We start from the raw sequence: 22,487 nt of genomic DNA, 5'->3' as shown, positions 1-22,487 counted from the left end.
TGGTGCTAATGCAATGAATAGTCATTTTCGATCACAGGTGAGGTTGATTTGGCATTTCTCCAAGCCAATTTATAACATGATTTGGTTTGTAGATTCATATTGACCAATCACTAGGGGATTATATGAGCAAATGGACACCAAGATAGGACAAAATAAAAACACTGCTTAGCCAAGCGATGTGAAGTTATATAATCATATCCATATAGAGATGATAAAATAGAGGGCATCATTAAATATTCTACTACATGACTTAGCATATGTGCTCACACCAACATACTATCATACATCATAGCTGCCAACAACAACATCCACTAGTAGGGCAAAAAGAAAAAGACACCAAGATCCAAAGGATCAATCTGGTTATATGCAAGCATTAGACAAATTGGGCCCTAATGAGGAGGATATTGAATGGTGTCGTCATTGACGCCAACATCAATTCTTGAAAACTCTTAATATTTATCTAGGATGGATTGACTGAAGCTCCAGTGGTCAAGAAGCCTTGGAAAGCCCTAGAAGCCCCATACTGGTTGATGACTTTGAGGATAAATATAAGGGGATTTGCTCCTAAGACCACCATCATTGAATGCTCATCATCATGCCAATTCCAAAGGTATATGGCTCATCAAGAGACGACTCACGGTTCGAGAGATATGCCGAATCAATGTTGATGTTCACTTCATGTGGTCAAAGTCCCCAAAAGCTAGATGATGTGGCAGCATAAAATTGGCCATAATATGCCTCATCAGGGCCAAACTTTAGTGGGTCATCTTATTCATGGCTGATAATATTTTTATTAGATTCCTCTTGTCGAGAGGTGTAGGATTGATCTAAAGATCATCCGATTCCGATAATTATTCACGGAGATATGAATTTATTTTGATTATGGAACTATTATCAAGCCTACCTACAACTTATGTAGGCTCAAGAAGCCCAAATGTCATGTCTACTCAACCTCTACGTTTTAGTATAAATAGAAGAGGACTTCAAGTCATTTCTACACACACTTGGATCTCTTCCTCTCTCTTCTTGTCTTTGGGTTTTAGTAGGAGGAGAGTTCCTAAGATGATGCCAGTGATGTCGATGATGCCGGTGAAGTTGATGATGCCGGTGATGCCGATGATGCCGGTGAAGCTGATGATGCCGGTGATGCTGATGATGCCGGTGATGCCAATGATGTTGAAGCTGATGATGCCGGTGATGCTAATGAGATCATGCCAGTGAAGCTGATGATGTCAGTGAAGCTGATGATGCTGGTGAAGCCGATGATGCCGATGATGCCAGTGATGTCGATGATGATGATGCCGGTGATGCCGATGATGATGATGCTGGTGATGCCGATGACGCTGATGATGGTGATGCCGATGAAGCCGATGATGTCGGTGAATTCGATGATGCTGGTGATGCCGATGTGATGATGTCGATGATGCCGGTGATGCCGATGAGATGATGCTAGTGATGTTGATGATGCCGATGATGCCGGTGAAGCAGATGATGTCGATGATGCCGGTGAAGCCGATGATGCCGGTGAAGCAGATGATGCCGGTGATGCTGATGATGCTGGTGAAGCCAATGATGTCGATGAAGCTGGTGAAGCCGGTGATGCCGATGATGCCTGTGAAGCTGATGATGCCAGTGAAGTCGATGATGCCGGTGATGCCGCTGATGTCGATGAAGCCGCTGATGTCGGTGAAGCCGATGATGTCGGTGAAGCCGATGATGTCGGTGAAGCCGATGATGTCGGTGAAGCCGATGATGTCGATGAAGCCGATAATGCCGGTGATGCCAATGATGATGATGTCGGCTGATGCCAATGATACTGATGTCGTTGATGCCGTTGATGCCAATGATACTAATGCCGTTGATCTAGGGTTTGTTGCTGTTGAAGTAAATCAGATTTATTTACTATTTCTCTCTGCTGAAATATTGAAGATAAAAGAAGATTTGAACAAATGGTTTCCCCATATTGGGGTTTGTCCCTGGCTAGCCGCCACATCTTGTGTCTCTTGTCTTGGCTTGTTTTATGTTGATAGTTTAATGTTCTATCTGCACGTTACTTATGTACATGTGATTGCTAATCTGTGGATAATAATAAGAAAGATAAGTAAACTGCTCTAAGCATAGAACATCCCATAACTTAACATGGTATGAGAGGTGAGGTGAAGACAATTCCCAAGCAAGAGTGAAAGAGAAATCACCGACAACAGTTGGGACAAGACAAAAGGATCAATGGGTTCAAATTCATCGAGGGTGAAGTGGAAGCAGAGAATATTCTCAGAATGGCGCAGCGGAAGTTTCTGATGGCCTACTTAAAGATCACTTCGTTGGGAAGTTCAGATGTAAGGGTGTAGAGAATGTTACCCCTCCATTGAATGAATGTAACTCGATTCATTTACAGAATCTATTTTATGTACCTGATCGCAAGAAGAACCTGGTGTCCATTTGAGCAATGGAAGTCAAAGTTACAAGGTGGCACTCATCGATGGCAAGGTACGTGTTTGAAAATATATTTTTTCAAAGATGTTTTTGAGTTCAGGGTTGTATCAAGTTGCAGGAAGTCCAATGGGGACCATGTCCATTGACACAGCACCGGAGTTTTGTGAGTCAAATGGTGACAGGGATGTCTGAATTCAAAAAGAGCATGAAGGTACATGTCTGAGATGTACTGAAGGAAAATATTACAAGGGGACCATTCCCCTCATGTAGCAGGTCCACAGGTTTGGAACAACCCGTGGAATTTGAAATTCATGAACAGGAATCTCATGTATACAGGTGGAAGAAAGCCCTCTATGGCTTGAAGCAAAACACCCCGGGCGTAGTATGAGAGGATTAATAGTTGTTTGATGAAGTTGAGATTCACTAGGAGTGAAACCAATCCAAACCATTACCCGAAGGTTGTGGATGATAGACCTCTCATACTGGCACCTCATAAGGATGACCTATTTCTGACAGGTGCAGACCCTCTCATTTGCAGAAGTAAGAGGGAGTTGGATTCCGAATGTGGAATGATAAACTGCAAGCCTATGACTACCTCAAGGATATTAACTTTCAGAAGTTATATGGTAGTGATGTCAGACCAAATCCTCCGAGTTTCATAAACTCAATCACGTTGATGTTCTTGGTGAACTTCTGTCCGGACATATGTTTTGCAGTTAGCATGGTGAGCTCATATTTGGTTGAGCCTCACTGGATTGGTGCCAAGAATCCTCTGAGATATCTTCAAGGCACAATCTCTCATGCATTGAGATACACTGCCGAAAATATGAAAACTGCATGATTATTCAAATACTGACTGGGCAGGCATTGTAGAGCATCACTAGAGCACTTCTCAGTGCTGGTTCTCTTTGGATTCTGCTCCGATATGATGGATGAGCAGGAAGCAGAAATCAGTTGTTATAAGAACTGTCGAGACCGGATACATAACTATGAGTATAACCTCCTATGAAGTTGCCTGGTTGTGGAAACTCTTCAGTGAGTACACATGATGAATACCACTATGATTCTCTGTGACAACCAGAGGTGGGATTCGATTATTGAGGAATCCCGTATTCAATGATTGCTCCAGCAGATAGACATCAGATACTGCTTTATCTGGGATATGGTAAGTCGATGAGCAAGGAGGCTCCATCGCACTGACATGATGTACAAGTTAGAGCCCCAAGGAAAGATCAAATTTGTGATTTTCTCGAATGACTTGGAGTTGTCAAGATACCCTTGTAAAAGGGTCTTGCATGTTTGCATACATTGAGCTCTGGGAGCTCTGGGGGATTGCGGTTCTTGCTGGAGCAACATACCACCACAGGGTGACTCACCCTCCCCTGGTGGCGCGCACTGTGAACAAGATGATTCACTCTCTTGTGGAACAAGATGATTCGCTCTCTTGTGGGACAGGATGATTCGCTCTCCTGTGTAGCAGGATGATTTTCTCCTGTGAGGTCTGGATGATGTGTTCTCCATGACGATTACGTAGCAGGATGATTAGCTCTCCTGTGAGGCCTGGATGATGTGTTCTCCATGGCGATTGTGTAGCAAGATGATTGGTTCTCCTGTGAGGACAGGATTGATTAAGTTCTCCTGTCAAGGCATCCTACCCATGCAGTCTGGGACTCATGGGAAGTACCTATCATCTGATCAATGAACAGGGAAATGAGGATAGGGACCATAGTAGTACCGATGGACGCATCGTTGTATCTACTATACTCCCTATGCTAGGATGACCTTCATTGATCTAGGATCAATGATACTAGTATGGGACCAGTGGTAGGAATTGTACCTACTATGACGTTGATTTCAAGTCGGTTGAGACTGGTCTAGGACCAGTGGTACATACTCTGACACTGACCTCTGGTCAGTGCAGTACTGTTCTGGGACCAGTGAGAGTGGTACATTCTATGACGCTGACTTTGGGTCAGTTGAGACTGGTCTGGGACCAGTGGTACACTCTGAGACTGTGATACTGGTCTGGGACCAGTGGCATACTCTCTGAGACTGCGATACTAGTCTGGGACCAGTGGTAGGAGTGGTACCTACTATGACTTTGACTTCGAGTCGGTTGAGACTGGTTTGGGACCAGTGGTACATACTCTGAGACTAACTTTGAGTCAGTATGATACATCCTCGATCATTTCTTCTTCTTCATAATTCAAACAAAAGCAGAGCAGAACAGAACAGAGCAGAGCAGAACAGAACAGAGCAGAGCGGGGCAAGGGTCAAGCTGTATAGGGCAATGCATTTGATGGATGAATGGTAGCGACCGACAGACAGATTGCAGATGAAGTTCTCCCTAGTTGAGAGGAAGTATTAAAATTGGCAACTAGGGCCAAAATTCATGTGGGTCATCTTATTCATGGCTGATAATATTTTTATTAGATTCCTCTCGTCGAGAGGTGTAGGATTGATCTAAAGATCATCCTATTCTGATAATTATTCACGGAGATATGAATTTATTTTAATTATGGGACTATTATCAAGCCGACCTACAACTTATGTGGGCTCAAGAAGCCCAAACGTCATGTCTATTCAACCTCTACGTTTTAGTAAAAAATAGAAGAGGACTTAAAGTCATTTCTACACACACTGGGATCTCTTCCTCTCTCTACTTGTCTTTGGGTTTTAGTAGGAGGAGAGATCCTAAGATGATGCCGGTGATGCCGATGATGCCGGTGAAGTCGATGATGCCGATGCCGGTGATGCCGGTGATGTTGATGCCGATGATGCCGGTGAGATGATGCCGGTGAAGCCAATGATGCCAATGAAGCCGATGACGTCGGTGATGTCGATGATGCCGATGAAGCCAGTGATGCCGGTGATGCCGATGATGCCGGTGAAGCCGATAATGCTGGTGATGCCGGTGAAGCCGATGATGCCGGTGACACTGATGATGCTGGTGATGCCAGTGATGCTGGTGATGCCGGTGAAGCCGATAATGCTGGTGATGCCGGTGAAGCCGATGATGCCGGTGACACTGATGATGATGACGTCGGTGAAGCCGATGATGCCGATGAAGCCGATGATGATAGTGATGCCGATGATGATGATGCCGGTGAAGCCGATGATGTCGGTGATGCCGATGATGTTGATGTCGGTGATGCCAATGATGTTGGTGATGCCGATGACATGATGCCAGTGATGCCGATGATGTCGGTGAAGCAGATGATGCCGGTGAAGCCGATGATGCAGTGATGCCGATGATGCCGGTGAAGCCAATGATGCCGGTGAAGCCAATGATGTCAGTGAAGCTGATGATGTCGGTGATGTCGATGATGCCGATGAAGCCGATGATGCTGGTGATGCCGATGAAGCCGATGAAGCCGATGATGCCGGTGAAGTCGATGATGTCGGTGATGCCAATGATGCCGGTAAAGCCGATGATGCCGGCGAAGCCGATGATGCCGGTGATGCCGATGATGATGATGTCGACTGATGCCGATGATACTGATGCTGTTGATGCCGATGATGCTGATGCCACTGATCTAGGGTTTGTTGCCGCTGATGTAAATCAGATTTATGTACTATTATTGAAGATAAAAGAAGATTTGATTAAAGGGTTTCCCCATATTGGGGTTTGTCCCTGGCTAACCGCCACATCTTGTGTCTCTTGTATTGGCTTGTTTTCTGTTGATCGTTTAATGTTCTATCTGCACTTTTTACTTATGTACATGTGATTGCTAATCTGTGGACAATAATAAGAAAGATAAGTAAACTGCTCTAAGCATAAAACATACCAAAAACTAACATGTCGTCATTGACGCCAACATCAATTCTTGAACACTCTTAATATGTATCTAGGATGCATTGATTGAAGCTCCAAGGGTCAAGAAGCCTTGGAAAGCCCTAGAAGCCCCATACTTGTTGATGACTTTGAGGATAAATATAAGGGGGTTTGCTCCTAAGACCACCATCATTGAATGCTCTTCGTCATGCCAATTCCAACGGTATATGGCTCATCAAGAGACGACTCACTGTTCAAGAGATATGCCGAATCAATGTTGATGTTCACTTCATGTGGTCGAAGTCCCCAAAAGCTAGATGATGTGGCAGCATAAAATTGGCCATAATATGCCTCATCAGAAGCATAAGAAGGATGTTTCATTGAGGGGTTAAATTTAATTTTTGAGGTCAAAAGTAAATTTTATTAATGTATCCAAATTTAAAATATGGTCCCTAAAATAGGTGAAATATTTGGCTCCATTTGAAATTTGAAATTTAAATTTTCCCTCCTAAATTGCCAAGTCAGCTTCAATAAGGGCCTATTCTCTCCTTAAAATATAGATGGATTTCTCTCATTCTTATCAAGAGAAATTTGCATTATCTGCCTATCTTGTCTGTGGCCTATGTGGAGTCTTGAAGATCCATAAGGGAGGTCGATTTCTATCAAGGTTCAGGGATAATTCTTGGTTTGGATCTGCTTATATTCTAAGGCTACATCTGGACTACTTGTTCTATCTTTCTTTCTTTGGTTAAGGATTATTGGCCAGGAAGTTTTGTGTTTTCCTGAAGAATTTAGGGCTCGTTAGAAGAACAGATCTGGAGGATCTAGGGCTAATTCTCTTGACTTCTGGACTGTGGCTATTCATGAGTTTCCTGAGGCATCTCGGCCTATCTTGAAGAGCATATCTGAAGAATTATGGGCTACAAACTTCGATGTCTCCTGAGATCAATCCTGTGCATGACATTGAGCTAGTTGTGGCACTGCATAGGGCACAAATCTATGATTCTCGGCCTTCTCCTGGAGTAACTTTGCAATGATGCATCTAGATCAGATCTGAAGAATTATTGGAAATATTTCAGCCCCATGGTCTATAGCAGGCCAAGGATTGGTGGAAGTCTCGTTTGATCCAGGAGCATTACAAAATCCCAAGGTCAACGTCACTTTGTCTTGAGATCAGCGAAATTATTGGAAGACAAATCAAGCAAATTTTGTAAACATAAGCATGTGAGCTCTCTCTCTGCAGATATTTTTGAGGCAGCTCTGAAAGCATTTTCTGAGGTTAACTTGTTGGTTACCTTAGGCTCTCTGAACTGGCTATCTGTGTGAATTTTGGCCCTCTGTAATAATAGGGCAGAGTTGTGCCAAATCGTGACAAGTCCTGTGAAGATCATGTGGATGTATTGAAGCAAGGATCTGTGGTTATTCACACCCTTTTTGATGCCTTTATGGCTCTCTCTCTGACACAGATTTGAGGCTATCTGGTTGCTACATGTATTAAAATTTTCTGAGATATTCTCACTCCTTCAAGAAGACTTTTGTGCCCTAATCTCCATGCTCTTGTGAAGCCTAATTTGTGTGGATAAATTTTCTGAAGTGGACAGATCTAGGGTTAATTAAGTCTGGATTTAGGGCTTTGACCTGGTTAAGGGAGCCATTTGCATATAAGCATTGCAGACTTGGTTATAATTCATTAAAGGCATATCTTGTGACTGTCCTGAAGCTTAATTTAGCCTTCTGTCTTCCTGAGATCTTCTGCCAGTACAATAATCATTGAGGTTGAACACAAGGTTTCTTGCGAAGGTTCCAATATCTACATATTGATAAAAATGATCAAATCATAAAAGAATGATTTAGTAGGTGCTGCTACAGGACTTTTGGCATCACGTTGGTACATTTATTAAATTTCAGGGTTGATATGGCTGGCATGTCTTGATGTATAGTCTGAGTATGTAAATGTGAAAATTCCTTGAAAATTTGAAATGCAGCAATGGAAAATTTATTTTTCTAACTGATTAATTATGCAGTTTGTTTGCTATGGAAAACAATGAATAAACCACACTGCAATTCTTCACAAATAAAAACGCTACAGAAAATAAAATGCTGGAACTGAGAAATATAGAGCACACACACAAAAAAACTGACACCGTTATTTTTGGACAAATGTCCCCAGAAAAACCCAATGTGGGAAAACCAGTGCAGCAGATGAGGGTTTTATTATTATTATGCAGCAGAGAAATTTCTGAGTACAATATGGATGCCAAACTGGCAATCCTCTGCAAGATAATCTGGCCAAAAATTAGTGAGACAATTTTTGTCTCACCCGACATTGATCCAACTCTAAATCTGGCACAAACAGGCTAATCGAAGCACCCCTGCATCAGCCTCTGTGCAAGCCAAACTCACACTGCCTGGAAGCTGCTTTGATACTGTCGTTCTACCCAATTCAGGCCCTGAGAATCACTCACTTGGCCTTCTGAAATTTCTCCCCGCCTCTAGCAACTGAATCAACCCTCTCTTCAGCTAAATCAAACTCCTCCTCTGCAGCTGCCTATGCAGTCCCTGTGCAGCCTCACTAAGGAAAACTCGACCCTCCTGCTACAGACTCTCTGAAACTGGAAACTCCTCTAGAATTACTATCTCTGCTCCCTCTTTGTCTCTACGTCCCTTATGGCTCGAACTTCTCTCCCTTGCTCAATTTCTGCAACTGGGTAGCTCGATCTGCCAAGGAATTCGCTCTATTGGTGTGTCTATCTCCAACCCCATCGACCTCCTCTTATAATCTCTCATTAGCTCACCAACGGCCATGATTGAATCTCTATCAATGGCTAAGATCATGCCTGAGTCAATCCATGTGGGTTTCTAGAGAAATCTCACCTTTCTCAATTAATTCCTGTTAATTTATCATTTTTCCTAAGTTACACTTAGGAAATATTTAATTATTGATTAATTAACTTAATTGAGACATCTCCAAGTGTTTTCTCTTGAAACTTTTTATGGGTTCTAGAGATCTAGTGTTCCTTAGCCTTTCTGACCAAAGTCGAGACTAGAACAAATGTCTGATTCTACAAAACTAATACTACCTCTTAGCAAGGAAGGTGTTCTCTCTCACTCTGTCTCCACAACATCCTCCATATACAATGTTGATGTTTGACAATTGTGACAACCTGTCAGTGTCCACCAAGCCATTGCGCAACTCTAATTCATCTGCCACTCTGAGTTAAACTATAATGCATCTGCACTGCTACTAACACTACACTGTACAGCCTGTATTGTTGCCAACTCTGTTTTGCGTTGCACCGAATCTCATGTTGTTGTTGCTGCAACTATTGCAAGTTTGCAACTGAGAACTCTGAATCAACTGTGTCTCTACACTAGGTCTGCATCTGTCTCTTGAGTTGTTCACTGCTACTAGGATCTGCACTGTCCATTGAATAATTGTTTGCATTGCAAGTTGCAACTGCTTTGCACCCCTCAGCATCTAACTAGAACTAGTACTGCAACTATCCCTCAATATCTGTCTGCACCAACTGACGCCAATCCATCTGCTATTGAAAATTGTAGGCCCCTGTAGAAAGGGTATTGATCCAAGTGGAAACACCTATCTGACGCAGTCCTCCTTGGACCCTACCCAAATCTCCATAACTCTGGGGACTAAATTTCAATGTCAGCCCACTTCTCTCCTGGAGGTATGGATGCATACATCATGAATTCATCCTCCAATCTGGAAGACAAATTGTCGATCTTTGCCAAGGCTGCTACCTACTTTTGCTTCTCCTTCTTGTCCTTCTTCTTTTTCGGACATTGGGTAGTGTAGTGACCAAACTCACCACACCTGAAGCCTTATGAGCCTTGTCCCTGACTGGGACCTTTCTTTGTCTTCCCCTTTGATGCAAGGGCTATGTTCTCCTCTTCCTTCACACCCTTCGGTTCTTTGCTACTGTTGCCAGTTGCCACTGATATTGCTCTTTACGAAAGCAAGCCTCATCTACTCCTACGTAAAATATGCCCACAATCGATCCCAACTTGGTAGGTTGTCTCATCCAGTCATGCCTTGGACAAAAGTGGCCCATTCCAAGGTGAAACCATTAAGAGATGTACACACCAACTCACTCCTTGAGGTGCTTCTCCAACTACGGCAAGCTTGTCTTGAATATCCTGAATCCTAGTGAGATAAGGAGTAACTCCTTCACTCTTATTCATCCTGGTGAGCCTCAACTTCTCCTTCAAGAACATCTTCATGTTCTCTGAAGGATTCTAGAAAAGCGTGGCAACTGCATCCCACATTTCTTTAGCCATATTCTTGGCCACTAAGTGTGAGACTATATGACCTCAAACGCCATCAAGGATCAACTGCTTTCCCTTGGCCATCTCCTTAATATAGTTCTCTAGTTGTTGTGGGTCTATTGGTACGGCTACAACTCTCTCTGCATATGTCTTCAGACCATGCTCATCTAGCAGGAAAGACATTCTAGCTTTCCAGATACAATAATTTGAGGCTGCATCGAGAGACAAGGCTTCTAAGCATAGTTCCAAGGCATCACTTCCAAGCTCCACCTCATGGAGGCCATTATCAAACCCATGATCCTCTATGGTTTTGATATTTGGGGACCCAGTTTACTATAATCAAATTGGGCCATGATGGAGAGAGTCCAAACCCTACTTCTTTGAGGTATCATCCATTTTAAATGCACAGTTCTAGAGCTCGTTATTCAGGCAGAGTTCGAGGTCCACCCGTTTCACCTTGAGGTCCTTTTTCACTTGGTCACTTTCCTCCAAAAAGTCAAGGATTACAAAGACTCAGCTACTAGGAGAGAGAGATACCCCTATCCTACACTTTGCTCTACAGATGTAGTCACTTCGAATACCCCCTCAAGTTGTGCTCGTGGATGGTTCGTAGAGGCATCCAAGCTCCTTCAATAGATGGCATCTCCCCAGAGCACCTTCCTCCATTTAGTTACTCCCTTGACGGACCAGTATATCTCTTACTATCTCGGTAGAAATTGAATAAGGACATCATAGAGAATATCTACAAATTATACATTCAAGTCACTTGGACATCCCCCTTGGTTAGCGTTGGCCCAAAGATGTCCTTCGACCTAGAGAATTTTTTGGAGATGCAAGATGGTCTCATGGTTTGCCCCCCTTATACTCATAAGCACTAGATGCATTGTTGGAATTGGGTCTTGTCGACTTCATGTGGAAACATACCTACATATCCCACCTCACTCAAGGATGATTCAAGTGATCACATCATACTTTTAGGTCAATCCAGTTGATCTGAGAAACAAACGACGAGAGCAATGAGACCTTGGGTCTCCCGTCAACCCCCATCCCCTTTGGTACACCAACCAGGACCCTCGAGATCGTTGTGGAGGTGTTGAACAACACATCAGTTCACTCACACCAAGAGCATTAAAGGGTTTACTACCAGACGGTTCCCAAACAGCATCCCCCTCCCCAAACGGGTTCCTCCCCAACCTAAATAGGGCAGTCAACTACTTGTCCAAACCTTCTTTACTTTGGCATCAGATGTTAATAGTATCCCTCACTCCTACATCCCCCTACAAGATCATGCAGCCACACTCTTCGTTTGATCCAGCAGTCTTTAGTAGTGAACGAGTGCCAAATTCACCTCACTCGTCATCGGCTATCAGACTCGGGCATTCTTGGCATCATCGACCTCTAGCCATGGACTTATTCACTTAGCCTTCTACATGATCCATTTATATACATGTTTGTGAGCCTGTCCTATTATTGTATCCCTTTTTTTTACTTCATTTTATCCTACATTTAGCTTTGGCATTTTCTAGGAGTTGCATTTGTACTCCCACATTGTACTCCTACTGGTTGTATACTTCAATCCCATTGGCCTTTTTATGGTCATTCGTTGGAAAATAATAAAATTATCTTATCTTATCTTAACTTATTAAAAATATTCAGGGGCAACATTTTGTCCCTTGAAAGGAGAACATCTAGGATTTGTTACTCACACACTCTCCTTGGCATGGTAAGTGCTTACTATCTTGTTTTTCTTAAATCTATGCTCCATGACAAGGGTTGTGGTATTCTTTTCCATTCCATCATTAATCATCGAAGTAAAGGCAAAGTTATACGAAGTGGCAGAGTGTGATACTAATGATGAGTATCCCAATATAAGAAACAGTGGAACATTGCCTATCATTTATGTTTGTCATTTGAATGGTCTTGCTCATTTATTCATGATGTTTTCTTTCAATGTTTCAGTGTAGTGTGTTATTTATAAAACAGTGCACACACACTGTTTCCAAATTTTTTAGAGTCACATTTCCTGCACATTTCCAGGTACCTATTTCCTCCTATTATGCAACTTAGCTCTGACCTCATTGCAGTATTTGCTGCACAAAGGTAGATATGACCTTTGATTTTTTTATCTATATAAAAGAGTCACATACATCAATTTGGCATCTAGCTAGGTCATGACCTTAAAATAAGATTGTTATTATATTGTTTGTAGAAATTACCGTGAATGTCCTCTGTATAACAAATACAATTAAGACTTGCTAGCCTCTGAAAGATGTTATTCATGCTTAACTAGTTAAAATTTGATACACAATGATTGCACTCTTTTGTGCCATAAACATCAAAAGCAATTAATATATACACACAAACAATAACATGATTTTCAGATAATATTAACAAAATGTAACAATTGAATTACACAACAGGACAGTCTATATATTGTGCTCTACTACATAATGCAAACCCCATAACAACTCTACAGTGCAAATGATACAAATCCATATTAAAGACGTAGACATATCATCCTAAGAAGAATTTCTATTAAGCGATATTACCTCCTGAATGAACCTGTACAGAAAAACAATCCGTACAGCTGAAAGTCTGGCAATGAGACTGTAATCATGGCCTTCAAAATCATCATCATCTACACTGAAAGACTGAAACTTCCACTGCAAACATGATACAACAGTGTCAGCCTAGTTTTAGCAATAAAATTAAAACTAATTCATTTAATAACAAGGTCAACAGATTCTATCATAATAGAGTATGACTTAATCGTACATGGAATCTACTCTTTAACAAAAAAGGCAAATGATAAATAATAAATGAAAGTTGGGCTGAACCAGAACAGGTGAATATGACAGTAAGAGACAAGGCAAAGAAATTGGAGAACCATGTGAAGTAGTAAGGAATTGTTTCCTTTCAATTGGAGACAAAATCTTCTTGCTAAATCCTTGGAAAAGCAATCCATCCAAAAATAAAAATGTTTTAACATACTGTTTTGAGAAGTTCCTATGACTGGGTTGGAACATAAGTATTGGAAAATGCACTCCCCTAATCAGGATAATAGACTTACTTTATCCCTGCACACGTGATTTGGCATTTTTCTCCTATGTTCAACTGTCAATAATCAATACTTGGATAAAATAAAGGATGGATGTGACTTATCTGATAAACAATATAAGCATCCACTGATTGCTAAACAAAGTTTAGCATCTATAAGTGACTTCTAGTGGCAAGCAGATATAAATTAATCAAAACCTTTTAATGTAGAGAGAAAACCATAATAAACATTATACATATATAGAAGCATTATATCATTAGCTTGAGGTAAGACAGTCAACTAACTTGCACTGCCAACCTTTTTTTTATAATCAATGCATAAATTCTCTCACAATTAGTAATCTCTAAAAAAAATAATACAGTTGCTTATTGTAGTTAAGAAAATGATAATTAAAATGCCTGAGACAGTTATAGTTTAATTTCGGCCAATTTATTTTGATACTAAACACATTCCAAGAAATATCATGCCTAATGACTTGGTATTTCATCAAATTCTAAATTCATATTTTCAAGAATATGTGACCCATAAATCCAACAATCACTTTATCAAGATATGTTGAAGCATTTTCCAACCCCCTTTCGATGTACCATTACTTCTATTGTTTCTGCATTTATTTAGGTGTTTGTTTACAGAGAGAGAGAAAGGGTGAGAGAAAGAACACTGCAATAGTAAATATGTTCCTTAATATTTGCCATGAATCTTCTCCAAAGTGCTTTAAGGGATAAAGTGTGAAAAGAGACCTTTACAAGTGAATCAGAACCTGTGTCCCGTATGTCACAAAGCCAGCCCCACCAGTGATCTGGACCAAGGGACATGTCACAGATCCTGAGGTTCCCTAACATCCCCTCAATGGAAATAGAATTTGGATGAACCTGATCACATACAATATATCAAGAAACATCAATTCAAGTTAGCCTATGTCGAGAACCAATACTACTTCAAATAAATGAGAGTAACATATATAGTCCAATGTTTGATAACTTTTATGAAAATTCAACTATAATTAATCTAAGGTGTTATTATATAAAATTTCCCTAATATATGACAGGATTCATATGTGCAACAAATAACAATTTGAAAATCTATAACACAATCTTCTCTCCTAGAACATAATTTTCACTCTCTTTTCTTGAGTTTGCAGGGGGATTTTGTTGGACAGAGGTGAAGTATATTGCTGCTATAATTTATATTTCCAATAAAGTTCTATGAAATAAATCTGGGAACCTCAACTAAAAGAACCAAACTGGTAAGGTAGAAGCATGACTCAGAAAATGCTTTACCTTCCAACTAACTTTTCAGGTTCCTTCAGTGTCTATTTTTGTGAGCTTGCCTTGTGAATTAGTTGAAGCAATACCACATGAAACCCTCAAACAAGCCCCTATGTTGAAGCAATACTAGACTAGGGTTTACCATAGGGAAAACAACTAGGGCAAAGAAATTTATGGACAAGATTGAAGTGGATGCCCACCAAAAGAAGAGATTCTGTGGCAAATACACTCCTCTTAAAGTTTAGGCTCTTCAATACCAAGAATAGTCCTTGCCTACGGATTCGCACCAAGCCCTAGTTAGTGAGCTTGGCCTAATTAAAGAAAGAAGAGTTTATGGCAAGGTTACTTGGGAGTGGGAGCGAAAGTGGGGAGCAGAAGCAGGGAACGACATTTGCAAAAGCTGCCAGTTGGGGAGCGAATTTTTATATAATATATATCTTTATATATTTTGATGCATATATTATGTCAGGAAAAGCATGTAGAATGATGAATTAGATATAAAAAAGCATAAAAAATATAGATTGAGCCATATAACATCAATCATCTAGAAGTTATAATCTTCATCAACCACATCCACAAGTTAGTAACATACAACATATCGAGTCTCATGATTCATCAATCTTAACATTTCAAGCTTTCAAAATTCAATACATAACATTTATCATCATTGATCACCAAAATTATATAAAAATTCTAACATGAAATGAAATGTTATAAAATGAAATGAAATGAAACAACTTTCAACTTTCACTAAGCATCATATTCATAATTCACTACCAATGAGTTATAATTGCCAACTTCAAACTTCAAACTTAAATTGCCATATATTGTTTATGAAAAATATCATAATAAATATGAAAGAGTCAACAGTTCTAAATTCTACTAGAAACTAGAAAAGACAAGTAAATCTATTATATATTGCTAATGCTTGGGCCTCTTTCCGCCACGAGAAATGTCTAATTTTTTAGTCTTGTTCGAAAATGTGGATCTTTGTCATTAATATCACCCTCTAAGCATTAATATCCAACGGTATCTTTGTCATTACCTCTGTATAAGGATCTTTGTCATTAATGTCACCCTCCAAGCATTAACATAAGATAGAAAAAACATAGCATGTCGAGTCAAGATTTTGTTTGAGTGATGGGTACATTTTTAGGAGGGTCATGATAGAGGAGTTCGACAACCAATGTCACTAACATCAAGGTACATAGAGGGATTGGTGCTCTGGATTAAATATGAGTTCCATACCCTAATACATGACAAAATCCAATGGAAACATTGCAATCCCCCCGATCCTGAAATCCTGAAAAACTAATAATTGTATTTTGAATGAGATCTAAAATTCTACTTTCTCCATATGAAATCCAATGAGATCGGAACCACTCTCAAACATCCTAAGTCATTTCATGGTAATGTTAAAAATTTAAGTAAAAGGATGGAAATGAAGATTAAGCAGAATGTCACTTTAACTTTAAGAATTTAACATTACCATGAATCGCATATCAAAACTAGGGCCATAGGCTTGATCATTAAGCTGCCCCACTCAAAAATTATTTTCTTTGAAAGAAATTGCTTTTGGAATGTTTTTGCAAAAAAAGGCTAAGGAGCGAAAAATTTGCTCCCAAGGTCGCTCCTGAAATTCACTCCCCGCAGGACCACGCTCCCGGGGTTGCTCCCAAAGGGAGTGCGCTCTGGGAATGGGTTCGAGGAGGGGAGCCATTCCCCTGCAACCCTGGTTTATGGATAAGAGATGTGTTTGATCACCAACAAAATGGACCAGACCTTCTTCCTTGGGAGTATGGACTCTATGATTTCATATGATAGCCAAAAAGTCTCTAAAAAGGCCGAAATCTTGATGTCATAGCACCAAAACTCAAGCAATTATCTATGCAATGGATAATGGAATTTTCATTGGAGAGCTAGTAAATGGTCACCACTAGGGTATTTATTTACATGGTATTCATGAGTAATAGATGCAATAGTGACATCTAGATAACATTCAATAAATTTTCAACAAATTAGGGCATAATAGAAAACCCTAGATTCAACATATTCCATACATTAGACATATAAAAAATAGATATTCAGCAACATGTACACTTACAAGATAACATGCAAAGAGAATCCATCCATTTGATCCAAAGAATAGCTTCAAAGATACACAAATCGGCTCCAAATGTCAAAATGCATTCATAGATCTAAATTCTCCATAAGAAAGAGAGTTGAATTAGCTCAAGAGGTTGAATTACAAAAGTTGTGATGATCATTTGCTACAATGTATCTCTCCTCTACTTATATGACAAGTTTGAATGCCTAGTTTAGCCTAATGACCCTAAAATAATAAAATAATGCGTCAATCACAAGTTAGGTCATAGGCCGACCTAATAGCAAATAATAAAAATCAATTCTTGCCCACATGTGTGAACCGTAGGAGAGAAATTGATGACATCATCCATGTGTGAGCCCTTCTAGGGCTAGTGTTGAGGCTTCTTGCTGCCAAAATGTGAGTAGCAGCCTTCTAAAATCACCTCCTAAGGGTTGGTCCTTAGATCTCTATCAATGTTCCTTTGTGGACCCCAATTTTCATCTTGGGACATAAAAGTGGTTGGAAGGTCACCACGTGGTCAAAACGCCTATCTCTACTCCAACATTAGGGGCTTTCAAGGTGGCGCTATCCCTCCCATGTCTCGAGGTGTGAGACCATCCTCCTCTGGGCCTGGATAAAATACCATCCCTCTAATAGTACTAAGTCAACTGGGGGCATGTTGGGTCTAGGTGCACAATCACATAAAAGTCATCAATGTAGGGCAAAGTGTTAGAACCTTGTGGGTGTTGGAGGTGCCCATGGTTATGTATGATGCTTTGTTGTTGCTTAGAGTCCCATTGCTCTCAACGCCTCAACCATGGGTGTCAATATGCTCTTCTAGAAGACTTGGGCCCCAATTATGTTTCCCAAGCCATGGTTGTTGAACCACCTGACAATTACACACAATATCCAATGCTAGCAACTACATCATTAGGTACATTTAATCATTTCTGCAGCTATGTGGACCAATCTTGAATGTAATGGGCAATTTGACATTCCAAATGTTGAAATTTGGTAGCTCAGAAGGTATTGCCAAGTGGGAAAGCCTTTGGGGGCTTTGTGGGCAAGTCACCCAAAGTTTGGGGTTTAGACCCAAAGGAATGGGCTTGGAACCCAAGACAGTGAATTTTATATTCAAGTTTAACGTTGAGTGGTGAAGTGGGGCCTCTTGAAGGAAAAGAGGGCTCCCAAGAAACCTAAAGGAAAAGTATTTATTGAAGGCCAAAGAATAGGCTAAGACATTATCACAAGTGGAGAAGGACAATCATCTTGTGGAGTGGAGGAGGCTAAAGTGACCTAGTCGCAGACAAGGAAGGAAGTTGCAATCTGGGCTAGAGATGTCGAAGAAGGTAGTCACAGTTTGAGCTAGAGAGGGCGAGGAAGGTGTGAAATTTTAGTATTGTTGCAGTTATTGGTTATTATTCACCTATTTGAAATAGATTATTTGTCTTTTGCAAATTATATGTGACAAATAGTGAATAAAACAATACTACAACTTCGTGAAAATTAAATCACAGGGACTGAGAAAATATTGTGCACACAAAATAATAGACACTAATATTTTTGGAAACATGTCCCTAGAAAAACCCCAATGTGCGAAAAACAAGTTTTGTAGATGAGTGGTTTTATTATTCTTCAGCAATTCTGTAATTGAAATTACATACACTGTTTGTCGTAAATTAGAAAAACCTCCTACAAATTATTTTCTTCACTTATGATAAATGGTCTAACCTCCTGGAAGCAGTTTAGCCTCTCAAAACCAATTTGACCCTCCTTTGGAACATTGAATCGATCCACATGTGTCGTCGTGGCAGAATAATTCAACCTCTCTAGCAACTCGCACTTCCTAATAGAATATCACGGCCTCCACTGTGTATCACAGCCTCCACTTGGATCTGTGTATCTACCCTCATAAACACCCTCAAGAGCTTCTCTTTTCCACCATACTGCATGCCCAGTCTACATCAGTATAGCCCACGAACCTGATATCATCACCTATAGAGCACATCTAATCCCATACTCGATTATACCACGCAAATACTGCAGCACATGCTTTTTCGTTATCTAATGCACTCTCTTCAGTTTCACCATGAACTAATTGAGAGAGTTTACTGAATATCATATATCTGGCCTAGTGTTGACCAAATATATGAGAGGGTCAATCAACAGCCTGTATAAGGTGGGGTCCACATCTTATCCCAAGATGCATATACCTTCCACCAATTTGTAATCATGGGTGTAGACATGGCTCTACAATCTTCCATCCCAAACCTCCTCATGATTTCAGTGCAGTGTTTTCCTTGTCCAAGGAAAATCCCTTCGTTTGTCTGCCACACCTCCATGTCTAGAAAGTGGTGCACAACCCCAAATCCTTCATCTCGAACTTTGTTACAAGGTCCCTTTTGCACTCCTCTATGAGCCCCAATGAACTTGTTAAAAACAAGTTGTCCACATACAGAACAAGAATGAGAACCTCACCCCCAACCACCAAGTAGTAGAGGTTTGCATCTACCTCACTCTTGACAAAGCCCATTCCCTACAAGATACCATGCCCTGGGAGCCTGCTTGAGCCCGTATAAAGTTCTCTTCAACCTGAACACGGGTCTCTTTGTTGTGTGCTACAAAGCCCTCTGGTTGTTCCATGTATACCTCCTCTTCCAAATCACCATTAAGGAACATCATCTTGACATCCATCTAATGGATTTTCCATCTCATCTATGCTACAAGTGAGATCACGGTTGGTATAGAAGTATACATGGCCACAGAAGTGAATGTCTCCTCATAGTCTATCCCCTCCTTTTGAGACAACCCCTTGGCCACAAACCTTGCCTTGTATTTCTCGATGCTGCCATCTGCACTGTGCTTGATCTTAAATATCCAACGTGATCCAACCACTTCCCTATCTGTCAGTCTAGGCACAACCTCCCACACATTGTTCTGCATGATTGAGGTATATTCCTCAACCATCACATCTCGCCACACTGGTTGTTGTGTGGCCTATTGATAGTTCGAACTTCGAAGACTTGCTCTCTACTAACCGACTGAACAATGCCATGTAGCGAGTGTACCTCTATGGTTGTCTCCACTGTCTACAACCCATCCTAGGAGCTCCTACAAACAGATCCGAACGCTCCCACGTGAACCGGATGAGGGTATCTAGGGTCAAACATAAGAAAACCTGCGTCAAGCCCTGGATGCTCTCATAAGGATGGTGTGCGAGCGTCTATGGCATCCCGGAGGCTCCCAGGACGACTCTGTGCGAGTGTCCGGGGACTAATACAACCCGATCTAAGCCTCAAGCCTTGGATGCTCCCATAACTCACTTTGCCAACGTCCAAGGGTCCCTGGATGCTCCCATAAGCCTGTGTGCCAGCGTATAGGGACTAAAATGCCCAGTTCAAAGTCAGCGTCCGGGGATCAGAAAACCCTAATTCAGAGCGAACCTTACACCTGTGATTTCGGACTGTTGTGCAAACTCCTTTCGTCGAACCTATGCGAACCAAGACAAAAAGAGAAGAGAAGATGGCTTGATCAATGTTTCCAAATGAGCTTGAGGTCTCTTCTATTTATAGGCTTTCATGAGGGTCTACTTGGGGTTAAGGCCGACCTAAGCAATTACCCATGTGGTTAGGGCCGACCCATTCCATAATACATGTATGAATAAAATAATTCAAAACTCAACTTCTACTTGACCAAATTGGGTGATCTTTAGGTCGATTTTGGTCCTCTCGAAAAGAGGAATCTAATGGAAATATCATCTCGTTCATTTGAGTTGTCCAAGGTGGAATTTGACCGCAGTTTCAAAAATCAACATCTAGTTTATCTCCAACAATTGCTAACTCATCCTTGACAAGTTGAAACCTAGTGAGGTAACTTGTAACGTCTTCCCCCTTCTTCACCCAGGTGTTCCTCATCTTTTCCCTGGGATGTTGATTTTTAATGTACCTTGGACAAGTGGTTTCCCATGGGTTAGTCTCTACCTAGGGAAAAGTGTCCCAATAATTATTTTCCTAAGTGTGACTTTATAAAGTGAAAGTGACTTTATAAGTGGTAAAGTCAATGTTAAATTATAAAGTGAAAAGTGACTTTAAACATAAAGTACGATGTGGGTACTTTATTTAATGGGTGAGTTAAAAAATAGAAAGTGAGAATTAAATGCAAATTTATTCTCATCCCTTGATCTAAATGAATCTGAGCCATTAGATCTTAGGGTTGCCCAAAAGTCATTTAGGGAAACAAAAGGAGCAAAAGAAAAGAGAGACTGCATTCATTAATTTTGTGAACATCATTTAATTTTGTGAGTTGCACGCCATTCGAGAGGTTTTTGAGAAAAAATTGAAAAAATCCGTATAGTACAATTCATACAGTCAGTATTCGACAGTACATATTTTCAACTTCAAGTGGGCACAGAAATTGAGGCAAAGTGGGCACGGTTTTCAAGGAGTTTTGGGCTGAAGAGACAAGTTGTAATTTGTTGTTTTGTTTTGTCTGCAAATGTATTTTTCCTAAACTTGAAAGATAAATAAATTTGAAGAGCTCTCTAACAGGTTTTCCCCAGAGAAGATAGAAGGGGTTTTGCCTGGGTCTAAGTTGACCAAAAATCTGTGTGTATTTTTATGTGTATTGCTGGTTTGTTTATGTCCATATTTATTTTCAACGTGTGTTGATCGTCCCATGTGTTTTAATCTGAAAATTTCATTTCCAGAATTCCATATGTTGAATGTATGTTTATGGAAAAGAGCATTTAACTGAATGGGAGCGATAAGGTGAAATTAAAACCGGGTTGGGATTGCAGGAAACTTTTTAGTCATCAAATTTCAACATGAGAACCAGCTTCTTGTTTGTGGTAGCATTCTAGTACTTATTCATATTGTGTCCCACATCTTCTTCGTTGTGTCTAGCTCTACAATATGTGGAACTATATGGTCCTTAACATCGTCAAGGATTAACCTCCTCACTTTGGCATCTTCCTCCTTAATCGCTACAAGTTGTGTTGGATCTATAGGTACAACTATCACACTGGTCACATACTCCTTGAGACCATTTTCTTCCAGCAATAAAGAAATTTTGGCTTTCCAGATACCAAAATTAGAGGCTCCATCCAATTTGTCCTAATCTCTCAATCCTGTTGAGGCCATTTCTAAAGAACCCTTGGAAATATAGAGAAACCCAAATAAATTTGAGGAATTCGAACTGGGTTTTATAAACCCTCAATTTTCTCTTCATGTGCCTGCATAGAGCCTCTTCTTCCCTCAAATCTACTCTGAAACCATGTGAAATTTTAATAATGCTCCAATTATTGGTTATATTAACCTATCTGAAATAGATTGTCTTTTGCAAATTATATGCGGAAAATACTGAATAAAACACTATTGCAACTTCATGAAAATTAAATCACAGGAACTAAGAAAATATTGCACACAAAAAATAATAGACACTGATATTTTTGGATGAATGTCCATGGAAAAACCACAACGTGGGGCAAACAGATTTTGCATGAGTATTTTTATTATTCTTCAACAATTATATAATTGAAACTACATACATTGTTTGTCGTAAATTAGCAAAACTCTGGCAAATTAT

The 22,487-nt window shown here is 40.5% G+C and overlaps 1 protein-coding gene across 3 annotated transcripts in view; it reads right to left on the bottom strand.

The window, feature by feature from the left end:
- The window catches only part of LOC149172507 (calcium-dependent lipid-binding family protein), a 473,345-nt gene that overhangs the window by 223,498 nt on the left and 227,360 nt on the right, over positions 1–22,487 (bottom strand). For all 3 annotated transcript variants that reach the window (XM_089424336.1, XM_089424337.1, XM_089424338.1), the window contains 2 exons: positions 14,291–14,422; positions 13,042–13,155 (listed from right to left, as the gene is read on the bottom strand). In XM_089424336.1, the coding sequence (XP_089280462.1) occupies positions 13,042–13,155; positions 14,291–14,422 (246 nt within the window). The remainder of the gene's footprint in view (positions 1–13,041; positions 13,156–14,290; positions 14,423–22,487) is intronic.

The sequence above is a fragment of the Pinus tabuliformis genome, chromosome 4_2, assembly GCF_031772625.1.
Source record: "Pinus tabuliformis cultivar Carrire ecotype Pingquan chromosome 4_2, CPIR1, whole genome shotgun sequence".
Lineage (NCBI taxonomy): Eukaryota > Viridiplantae > Streptophyta > Pinopsida > Pinales > Pinaceae > Pinus > Pinus tabuliformis.
The sequence above is the reverse complement of the archived record's forward strand: the minus strand, read 5'-3'. Positions and strand labels throughout refer to the sequence as shown.